General features: G+C 37.7%; 1 protein-coding gene across 4 annotated transcripts in view; it reads right to left on the bottom strand.

Annotated features, from left to right (window-relative positions):
* The window catches only part of sox6a (SRY-box containing gene 6a), a 129,621-nt gene that overhangs the window by 53,345 nt on the left and 64,102 nt on the right, over positions 1-12,174 (bottom strand). For all 4 annotated transcript variants that reach the window (XM_023955377.1, XM_023955378.1, XM_023955376.1 and 1 more), the window contains 2 exon segments: positions 9,513-9,602; positions 1,235-1,407 (listed from right to left, as the gene is read on the bottom strand). In XM_023955377.1, the coding sequence (XP_023811145.1) occupies positions 1,235-1,407; positions 9,513-9,602 (263 nt within the window).

Here is a 12,174-nt window from a genome sequence, read left to right on the forward strand (position 1 = left end):
TGGGGGCCACATACATGTATTATTATTTTATGACAAGAGCCTGGTGACCGGAGGGAATTTGAACGTGTTTGCCCGTTACTAACCTTCTCTCCAGATGCTTACTGTTACTATAATGTCTCTTTTCACTGTAAAATAAATCTGTTAGTGTGTCTAAACAAAACAAAATTCCTGGATTTATGACCTACAATATATTCCTAAATAGAATTGAAGAAGCAGTTTTGTATTCCTTTAAACATTGTTGATATTGAGCATTAAAAATATGTTGTTTTGTTAGATTTTCTTTGTTAAAACCTGTCTCAAGATGCAAAAAGGCAATAAACCCACAGGATCCAGATCCCAACAACAGAGTGAATACCTGTGCCAGTAACTGTTTCACATCTGACATAATGTGTTAGTGTGAGGAACGGGAAAGTAAAAAAGGTATTTTGTGTCCTTTTTTACAAATTAACAAAAATATTCATTCATTTTTTATTTCTTTTTTCTATTCCGTTTTGTCCCTTTTGGGGTCACGGGGCTGCTGGAGCCTATCCCGGCCAGTTGTGGGCGAAGGCAGGGGACATCCTGGACAGGTCGCCAATCTGTCGCAGGGTAGAATGTCCACAATCACACACCCCTTCATTCTCACACCTATGGACAATTTAGAGTTGCCAATTAACCTATGGAGCATGTTTTTGGACAGTAACAAAAATATCTATTTTTTAAATTGCTCTGTTACGGCTTACTACATACAGTTACAATATACAGTCAGTGCTAAAATCTTTTTTAAAAATGTGTCTGACTTGTCAAAGACACCCAAAAACTAGCAAAATGCTATTGTTTAGCATTCGTCCAGTGAGAATAAGGACTGAACTTTTAGTCGATCAGTTAGGGCAAGGGTATGATTAAAAATAACAACAGTAAGAGGCCATGGTGTCATCAGTGTAACCGAAAAACATCAGAAATATGTTCTGCGGTCCATTTGGTCTGTGGTATAACCCATATCATTTAATCTGTAAGGAAAAATGGGTTAAACACTGTGAATCAAACCAGAGCATTTTTAACCTCTTTATTAATTAAAAAAAGTTTTTGACAATCTATTCAACAGTTTTTCCATTTTTTATAGGGGAGTTAAAAAAACCATAACGAGAATTTGTCAAATTTTTGCATTTTGTGCCTGAGTGAGGTTGTAAAATCAAACTTGAGTACTGGTGCATGTTTTTCAAAAAGGGGTTCAGACATCAGGGAGCGTCTGTACCTGATCCTGCTGCTGCCTCGCCAACTCCATCTGTTGCCTCTGCTTCTCCAGCTGTGAAGCGGCCATCTTTTTCTGCTCATCGTGGGCGGAGAGAAGCTGCTCTCTAAGGTTGATCAGCTGACCAATCATCGTGGAAAGTTGCCGCTCTTTTTCTTCCAGTGACTCTGGCGTGCCTGAAAGGGAAAATCAAAGTGGTCAGATGCATCGAAAAGAGGCAGAGAATCAAAACGGCGCTTTTGTCCGTGAATGTTATGATTGTCTTTTTAAGCAAAAAAGTCATTTGTTGTTCCTCAAGTGTAGTTGGGATTGTAAGAGAAATGCTTCTGTTCTTGCAGTGATTTACAAGGAAATTCTTTGTTTTGAACAAAACGTCCAAAACAAAGAATTGGTTTCAGGAGACGCTTCTGCAATTCCACAAAGAAGAAAAGTGGGCCAAAAGAAACAATCCCATGAATCATCTGTCTTGTCGTTAAATCGTCCTACTTATTATCTCCCTTCTTGTCTCTGCTTGTCATCACCTACTGTCTGTTGACAAGAACACTAAAAGTCTGTTGCGTTAGCCCTTGAAAACATGCAGCTGTTGCAGCTTTTTGTCACGTTTATGATTTAGACATTCTTTGGAAGTTTGCAGGCCAACGACGGAGACTTTCCATGTTTAACTCCATGCAATGATTGCGCTGTGTTGAATGCAATATACTAAATATGTCATGGATGCAGGTTGTAAGAAACATAAAATACGCTGCAAAAACTGAATCTTAGGAAACTGAAAAGATTTTTTTCAAGAAAAATAGTCTTGTTTTCTGTCTTGCAAGAAAATAATGTGATCATAAAAAGAAAATTAATCTTAGTCTGAGAAAATTTAGATTTTTTTCTTAAAATAACAATGTATGGTAAGACCATTTTTTAACCCAACTGGCAGATTATTTTTTAATTTTTTGCTAATTTAAAGGAAAAAAATTTGAATTATTTCTAAGGGGCCTATTTTTTTGCAGTGGTTAAAAGAATTTTTTTGCAGCGTTTTTTGACTTTTAATTTTGATCACAACAATCAAACCAACATAGCTTGGGAAAAAAAATCCCTTTTTTTACCATCCATGCTTTTTCTCTCACAGCCCATTTCAACTGACACCTGCAAACCTTTGGTTAGATATTTTTAGTCTCTTAATTTATCAATAATAAATATAAATATTGTTTTGGACTTTGGCAGCCAAAAACAAACAAAAAGTTTCTACAACCGTTTTCAGGCTCTCTGTACAAAATGTGAGTCCTTTGAACGCACGTGAAAACTTAAACCAGGGTGAACTTTGACCAATCAGGGACTTGGATTTGGTAGTGATATATGGATGGGGTTTGTTTAAATCAAGGAAGTGCCAACCATTAGAAAATTGAGCATTGGAGGAGAAATGACTAATTGCAGCTGGAATTCCATGACACCAACTCTTTCATATATTGGAATAGAGCTGTGGAAGAAGAAGCTGGGAGCAAGATTCATGGGGATTTTTTCCGCTTTGGCAGTCTCCACCAAACCTCTTCCAACTGTAGGTGGTGGACATGGGTGAGTAAACAGTAGAAAAAGAAGAAGAAGCCCATCCTGGTTTGTCTGGTGGGAATACCATGCATTTCACTTTGCAATTTTGTAAAATTGTCATCAAAAAACTGAATTTTCTGGTTCAGCTTGTTTTGTTTTAATAGAAATGTTGGTACGAAACACAAATCTTCATGCTTTTTATTTGGGCTGCTGTGTGTTTGTTCATCCCTGTTGGTGAAGGAATCAAACGTGTGTGTGTGTGTGTGTGTGTGTGTGTGTGTGGGTGTGTGTGGGTGGGTGTGTGTGTGCGTGTGTGTGTGTGTGTGTGTGTGTGTGTGTGGAGCCAAAGTTGAACATGTTTAGGAGTTCTCCGTCTTGTGTGTGCATGCATGTGTCTCTGCTATGTAGGGTCTTGCCCTGGGGCCTTATAGGGAGGTTGCAGGGTGGCCCCTAACACTACCTGCATACTAACACAGTCCCCATTGTAGTATTGTCAGGCCCCTATTGTACCCCACACTGCCGACCCCCCCCCCCATTCCAAACACACACATACACAATCTCGCAGAACTCACCCCTCAGCACCCCTCTATCAAAGGCAACATTCTCCTCTTCTTGTCTCTTTTTTTATGCTTTCATTTGTTCCCTGTTCAGTTTCCTACAAAAGGCCTCCCTACTGGTTTCTCCATTTCCAAGTTTTCCTGCCCTCTTTGTTTCCTGATTCCTTTTTTTCTGGTTTTCCTTCTTTTACTTCATCCTTTCAGTTTGTCCCTCATGCTCTTCCTTTTGTCTCCACTTTTGATTCTCTTCTCTTCTTTATCGCCAAAAGTTCTGCTCTCCTCCTAATGTTCCTCTTCTTCCTCTTCACTTCCTTTTGCCTCCTACATCTACACTCATCAGCTTCCCCTTTTTTCTTTTTCTATTATCTTTGTTTTACCGACTTTCCAAATCTGCTATTGCCCCATCATCCTTTGATCACATCTCGTCTTTTTTGACTTCCTCCCTTATATTTTAAGCCAAATGATTCTTGCAACACTAATGGAAACTTTAAAATTCTGTCTTGTCTAAAATCACGCCCACAAACGCAGCCCTCTTTCCATTTCTCCACATTCCTCACAAAGAAGTAAAGCCTATTGTGTAATCACAACAACTACAGCTCCATAATTCATCCGTGTGGATTATGAGATGTGTAGAAACGCAACGCCATGCATTCCTTCAAAACTTCTGGCACAGATGACTTTCCGAGGCTTTTCCGTTCTGCATCCATCAGGATTACTCCTGACACCTGCTGAGGGTACCAGCCAAAACAGAAAGCCATTAGCAGTTTTTCCCTGCATGTGTACAATGTGGATCCGTTCCTGAACCAGAACTCTCAAACTGTCCCTGTTACTGCTTCTAGTAACGTTCTGATTTGAGGAAAACAAAGAAAGATTCATCTGAAGCTTTTATCTGAGGATTTCACAGGCAAAAGGAGTAAAACAGAAGGGGGCAAACGATGAGTGTTTCGCTGTTTTTTAAGCAGAAACTGGCTTTCATCCCCTACAGTTTTTTTTAGGATTTTTTTTCAATAAAAATGAAAAATACTGAAATAATACTGAAAATAAAATAATAATATCATTAAAAAAACGAAAGAAAATGTTAAATAAGTGATTAAATTGTTATAGTTATATCCTCAGTGAGTCAAATATAAACAATTTTTATTTAATAAATGTAACAGTTTGTGTGCAAAACATTTACTGTATAAGAAAACTGCACTGAGTGAGTGTGACGTCACCCATAGAAAATGACTTCCAATGATTTGAGGTCAATTCATTCAACCTTTTTCCTCACTGTGGACATTGGAACCAGAAATTGTCCATAAACAGTGATTCTGAGTCAGTCAAAGTTTCTATAGTAACCACCCTCACCAACTTAATAGTTGAAAGCAGGCTCGGCAGAACCTGTCAATCAAACGTTTTGAACGTTTAACATCACATACTTTTATTGAAACATCTGATTGGTCAGTTTATTACTTGAATAACTTGATCAAAAGAAAAGAAATAGTGGAAATTATCAAGAACATGTTAAAACAAAGTATCAGATCAAGAATGGATATTCTGACCAATAGACTGACTGAGTCAAAGCTGTTTATTTCTCTATAGAAGTCTATGGATTTTGGCTTCTTAGAGCCACAGGCTACTTCTTGTTTGGAACGCCAGGGGGAGGGGTCACTCAGTCCAGTTCCGACCCACAGTCATTGGTGCAAAATATTACAAGATTCTCAGTTATTGTTTTTTTTTTGTCTGATGACTGAATAAACAGATTTCATTCCAAAATGTTTGCAAATTTTAAGCCCAGACCATAAAATGTTAAGTGAAAACATCATTTATGAAAAGCTATTTGGTTCTTGTAGTTGGTGTCCAGAATGATTTGTTAAAACCTCCCACATGTGTGACCAACTTATGTCTCCTAACATGAGGAAGGTCCCCTAAAGTCCCTCTGACTCAAGTCAGCCTCCAGAATCCAGTTCTTACCCTGCACCTTTAGTTCTAAACCATTTATAAAACGTCCATTGAGGCTTTTAGACCATTTTATCAGATTGGTTTATTAAAACAAATTTTAAAAAAAGATCCTTTTTGATAATCTTTTGATCTATTTTCAAAGTGTTCCAAGTGTTCTTTCAATTATGATTATGCAGTTTTTAGCCAAAACTTACAAAACATCAGTGTTGTTTTCTAGGACATAGTTTCTGCAGAGCTGCACAAGTTCATCAGAAATTCACCTCTGAGTTGTGGGCAGGACCTCAGGCGAGGAGGAACCCCACCTCTCCTTCCTTTTACCCAAAAGTGAGAGTTCTCTTTTTACACACACAGACTACAGCCCCTCACACCCCCCAACCTAACATTACCGGTGCAAAAAATAATATTGGAGCTTTCCAGCCGTACAGTTCTGATCCAGATTCCAGCTCAGACGAGGAAAACAACGATGTTCATGGATCTATTTGTCCACATGTGGATGCATCATAATGGAGCAATAAAGCTTGTGGTTTACTGATTTGTAGCTTCTACGTCAAGCTTTTTCAAAAGGCATTTAAAGGTCTGCTAAACGATTTTAATAAAAGTTTATTCAGAAATGCAATTTTAAGCTTATTTTATTTATAAGCTTAAAAAGCTTTTATATATAAGCTTTGTAAAACGAAATTCTACAGGAATGTGTTAAAAAGACAATTTTCATCAAAGTGGGTCTTTAAAGTGAAAACCTAAATCGTTACCCAATGACATGATCGGCTTTATCATAGAAATGTCTTAAATGAGTTTAGGCAATTTGTTTTGATTACTATTGATGAAAAGTGTCTAATCATCAATACTGAGTTAAACGAGAACAAATCCAGCGACGCGTGCATTCTAACCCAGAGAAAGACAAAACCTTGCTCACCCCAACCGCGCCTCTGACTAAAGTGGCTGAGCTTCGGCCAAACTGCCACATTTCCCAGCACATCATGACTACGCTCTCCTCACTGTCGCACCACAACAAATGGTCAACCTAAAGAAAAACACCGTCTGCGTTTTTCTGCCAGAGCTCCGTCAGAGATCTGCTTAAGAACAAAGACGACAGTGATTCCACTCTGCACTCTTTTTTTTTTTCCGTAAACGCCAGCTCACTTGTGCAGTGACGGCAAGACTTTTACAACAACAGCAAAAAAAAAATGTTGCATGGAGTAAGTTTCTGGATATAATGGCTTTAAATATGATTATTGCTGCCAGATGTGCCAGCTCATGTATCTAATGTTATAATGAGACATTTTTCATCCTTCTGCTGCTGCAAGACATTTGTGGCTTAGCTTTACAAAATAATTAAAAATGCAAATTCTAGGAATCGTACAAAATGTCTTAAAGGAAATAAGAAAAAAAATCTTTTTAGCATAACGAAAAGGAGAGGAAAATATGTTAATTGATTCCAGATGGAATTTTTAAAACAATGTATTGGTGAATGTTTAAAGATGATTATTTTTGTCATATATGGATAAGATATACTGCTTTTCATTTGACATAAACACATATTTGTATTAAAAAAAATTGAAAACCAGGCAGCCAAAGCAAGTGATCCACAAGACACATATGATGATGGAAAGAAAAGCGTCAGAAAGAAGAAAGAGCTCACTTCGACTGTTTTACTTAGAAGGACTTCAGCAAACAACGCCATGATGAAGATAAAGAGAGCAAACAATCGAACAGCCGAAGTTAAGTGTAACCATGTCACCTGTTTTTCACATTTTTCCTGCTTCAGATCATTTTGGACACACTCCCAGAAGCCTGAGGGAGCCATGGCTCTCTAGAAGCTCTCCTCGTATAAGAAGCAGTTATAAATAAAAAAGAAGGCAGGTTAATCAAGTACACTGCATGCTGAAATAAGATAGAGAGCAGTATTGAGTGTTCTTTGTGAATTGAGGGAAGTAATTGGTTCTCTTTACTCTTAAAATAGCCTGAGTGAGTTACAGGTTGTTAGAGCAGAGCCACAGTTGTTTTTGTACATTTAGCGCGACTTTATTTCAACAGTCAAAAAGTGGAAGGACTGACTCAGATCAATGCGCTTCCCGATTTCTAAGTGTGTCCCAGTGTTTGAGTTCATCTGCAGAAGTTGCTTCTGGAATGGCTGCCAGAATTAACATATGGGAGTAACATGCAGTTTGCATTTACTGAACCAGTCAGCTGTGGTACAGTAGCTCCAAAGGGGTTCAATGAGAACAGAATCAGACAAACCTGCAGCTAAGACAGCTTGTAGAAGTTTAGGTTTAGCTGAAAGAAAGATTATGTTTACCTCTTTTATATACAGTATATGCTGACTGTACAATATCCCCCCCCTCTTTTTTTTAGCAAAGGATGTAGTGAGGTCTTTCACGTTCGAGTCCCACTCCCGTCATCTTTGGATCTATTGCAAAAATGTTCCCAGTGGTCTTCTTTAACCTGTGTTGTTTTCTAGGACATAGCTTCTGCAGAACAGCAGGAGTTCATTAAAAACTCCCCTCTGAGATGTGGGCGGAACTGTTAACACAGAGCAACCCCGCCCCCCTTCCCATTACTCAGGGGAGCTTGTGGCACACCCATCTCAAATAAACATTATCAATATATTCCCTTTAACAATTCATTGAATAGATAAATGCATTTTAAGCTTAATTTTCTTTCTATATGTCCTCCATAATCAGAAAAATGTCACAAGAATATGTTAAAAACACCATAAATACCATTTTCATTGGAGTGGGTGTTTAATTCATAATTTCAGCTGAGGCAGGTCAATACCAATTTTTTTGTTACAACAGTTTTTCACAAAATAATATTTCATTAAATGTACACCTTTAAATCCCACCAAAAACAAAACTTTTACATTTTGCTGTTTTATTCTGATCACAGTTTTTCATTCTTTCTTTTATTCTCAAAAAAATAATTATAGTCTTCAACTTTTCACATTCAATACTTAATTCATGTGCCACAGATAGCCGTTTAAATATATTTCATAGCTGGAAATATTTTTACAACACAGAGGAGAAACAAAGTGAAAGATGCTGAACTTTCTTTGCGAGATGTCTTTTAAGATGCAAGTGCAGTTCTGCAAAGTGTGGAGAAGGACGCTGTGGTTTAAGACACATGGAGTCAGATACCTGTCCCCAAATGAAACTCAGTGTCGGTGCTTTTCTGCTGCACAGGGGTCTCTGTAGTCCCTTTCACTTATTTTTGCAGAGGAAATTCTTGTCGTTACAGCGGCAAACGATCTCAAAGAGCTTCTTTGCTGAGAGCTGCCCAACAGCAGAGTGCATGACTGAAGCATCTCTGACCAAAAATGAGCCTTCATGTTTTCCTTTAACACACTTACAATCATTGCTCTTTATTTAGCAACTGTGAGCAGTTTTTTAGTGAAAAGTAATGAACTCCGTATGGGCAGGAATTTTAGTCATGGATGAAAAAAAGATCCAAAACGCAAATATTGTTGGAGACAAAACATCCTGACAGCACCCGTTACTATAGTGATTATGGGTTTAATGCTACGCTTTAATCAGATTGAGATATACATGCATAACTACGTGTGTCTTTTAGAGGAAGCATTTAGAACAATTTAATTAATAAGCAAACTATGACCAGAATATGCGAAGATCAACTATTAGGGTTTTAAAATTTTTGAAAATTGAAAACTATCACTCCTTCATGGTGGCACTGCCCCAAAGAAGAAGTTTCAGAGCGCTGCTGTCTGTCCACTCCACCTCTGAGCATGTCAGGAAAACATTTGCTTGGATTTACGGCCTCACATGTGCCACTTGCCGATGCAGGCAAACATATTAGAGCCTGTGCAGTCTCTCCTCTCATGCACAACCTTTAATCAGAGCCACAATTACAACCTGGAAGATTGCAAGCGTCCTTCGCTGTTCAGCAGGTGAGCCATGGAGATGGTTCTCTCTGCTGCTTTCATGTGCAGATCGGCGCAGTTTTAGAATGCCGCGGTGCCGTTCTCACCCCATTATTAGCTTTTGATAAAAACACATCTTGTTTTTTATTTATTTTTATAAATACCAGGCTCTACTTCAATTTCCAACTTTACCACAAAGTGAACCAAAGAAGATAGGAGGAGCCTTAATTGCTGATCACCTGGTTCTGATTTTCGTCTTCCTGCCTTAGAGTCGATATTTCATTTACTTCTTTGCCAAAAAATGTTTGGTGAAGCGTCAAACCTTTAGAACTTTTAGAGTGCAGGTAGGGAGGTGGACAACTCCCCCTCACCCTCTCACCTTTAACTTCTCCCAGCAGTTCATTGGCATTCAGGCGGTCAACTCGCTCCTTCCAGTCCTTAGAGAGGAGCCTCTCCATGCAAGATGTTTCTATAATAAAATGAAAAACAACAAATTATTTAACCCGGTGAAGCCCACTGCATCACAGAATTGATAGGAAATTCAATTCTGTTGGAATTAAGATGTTTTTATAACTCTTTGATTAAAAAAATGAAAAAATGTTGCAATTTTGTTTTTTCGATGAGATATAGATAGTATCATTCATGATATATTGGATCATTTGGAAACTCACAAGGTTAGTTTAAGATGCAAAAATGTTGACAGGAGTGTTTTGGGGGGGAAAAGCACCTTATTTACCCACTGCTTCATATTTTTAGCATGGTGTAAATAAGGGGTGTAACAATAGACGTAGTTGAACTGAACCAGACGCAAGAGGTGAGCCCCCCCTTATGCTCTCCCGTGTTTGGCTTTGTTGTCAGCATCCATGAAGGAAAAACACAATTGGATAAGTCGAATGCTTTGTGTCGTAATTGTTTCACAAAGATAGCGTATGCTACAGGTAACGCATCTAATCTGTTAACGAACTTAAAACATTGTCACCCGACTGTAACAATTGGGTCTACAAGGAAAAAAATGTGCAAGTTAAATCTCCTAAGGGAGAAATTCAGGTGTCCGGCAGCAAAACAAACACACACAATAAATAACAATAATATAATAGTTCATAAAATAGCAGTTCATGTCAGGCAGATTTATTAAACAGCAGTACCGAATCAAAATGTACCGAACCGAGCCCTGTAACATTCTGAACAGAACCTAATTCAGATTTTAGCGTATCGTTACACCCCTAGTTTAAATGTATAGAGAATTATAAAGAATTAATTATCAACTAACTGTGTATTTTTCCAATTCAGCAAATAGGCCTTTATACAAATTAAAAACAATGAATGAGTTATTTCCACCCTAAATCTTGGAAAATTAGCATGCCTTTTTCCCGCCAAAAGCATTTTGAGATTTCATGGAAGCAGACATTTTGACATCAGCAGGAAAAGCCCTTCTACTGCCCCTAGTGGAATGAGGATGAACTACAAGACAGAAAACGTGGACCTGTTAATAGTCAATGTTTTTTTCAAGGAAAGTTTGGATCACACTAATGAAGTAGGGGTCTCAGAAATGCAGAAATGCACATTTTACATATGATACGAATAGTTATGTTGGGTTAAGGCATTTTAATAACTTTAAAAAAGATGTACACATTTTGGAGAAAGTAACATCTAAATTTATGCTCAGTGTTGTGCAAATATCTAAAATATTTCTATCATTTTGGGTTGTTTATTGTCCAAATGTTAAAGAAATATGACCTGCTAACATTCAACAATTGGTGTTTTTTTCTTTTTAAGCAACTCCTAGTCATCTGCAAAAACCAACTTTGACTTATTGAGTTTATTTTAGCCTTTTCTCAAAAGAGAACAAGAAAGAAAAAAACACACAGCAGCCATCCAGCTGACCCAAATGAGAATGTGTGCATTGTTCAGACATGGGGTCTTATTTGCGGCTGTCTTTTTTTTCCCACAATGTGTCTCACAGCCCGGGGATAAAAGACATCAGACACGTGGTCTCATAAGATTCATAAGGTCCCTTTTGTGTGGTCGCAGTCCTGCTGTGAACTTTACTTTAACAATGGGAACTTTTTTAATTTTCAGCAGTAAAAAAAGAGGGAAAAGGAGATAACTGTAAATGTTTAAGCAGGACAATGTGTGTATACACAAACGTTTCTAGGATTCTGTGGTGAAAAACAATTAACGAATTTTACCTACTGGAAGGCACACTTTTTTTTTCTTTTTTTTTCAAAAAAAGTCTTCAATCCGGATTCTTTCTGATGTTGAAGCAATTTTGGGAGGATTACCTCACTCTGTCAAAATGTCAGTCAAACAAGTTTTAGTGGTACGTGTAGCGGTGTTGGCCAGTGTGTTTTCTACGTGTTTCTAACCAGGTTGAGAGTTAGCGTGGAAATAGTAATGTTTTATGACTAATGTTTCAGTCGTATCAGTCAGTTTCTTTTTACATGTTGCAAACAAGGTTTGGAGTGACAGGTATTCTGACTATGCTTGCGTGTAGCGTGTCACAAACAAGTTCTAGGTTGTGTCCTAACTCATTCTCTGCTCACTACATAGAGCACTATATTGGAGCACTAAAATCGAGTGCCCTAGAAACTTCCCAGAAGTCTCTGCGAAAAACCAGTGTGCCTTGATGCTCACCAGATTGGGGAATATAGACCACAATGCATTGCATTTAATGATTTTTGTAAAAAAAAAATGTTTTCAAATGTTTTTTTTTTTACTAAACCATCAACATTTTCTTCTTCTGAACACAGTATTCATGAATAAGTGTCATAAAATGCTGTATAGATTTTCACTTTGTGAAACTAGTGACATCATATATCCCTGTTTAATTAAAAAAATAAAGTAGTGATCATGGTGTCCGAATTGCTTTTAAAACCCAGGGCACTACATTTCTCGCACTATATCGTTTTTTTTTTTGTAGTTACGGGTTTGGGAGGGAATAGTAACATAGGCATAGAGTTACTGTCAACGCAGTTGAAGTCTGACTAACAGACTTAATCTGATCTTATAAAATGGTAAATGGTGTATACTTATGTAGCACT

The sequence above is a fragment of the Oryzias latipes genome, chromosome 6, assembly GCF_002234675.1.
Source record: "Oryzias latipes chromosome 6, ASM223467v1".
NCBI lineage: Eukaryota > Metazoa > Chordata > Actinopteri > Beloniformes > Adrianichthyidae > Oryzias > Oryzias latipes.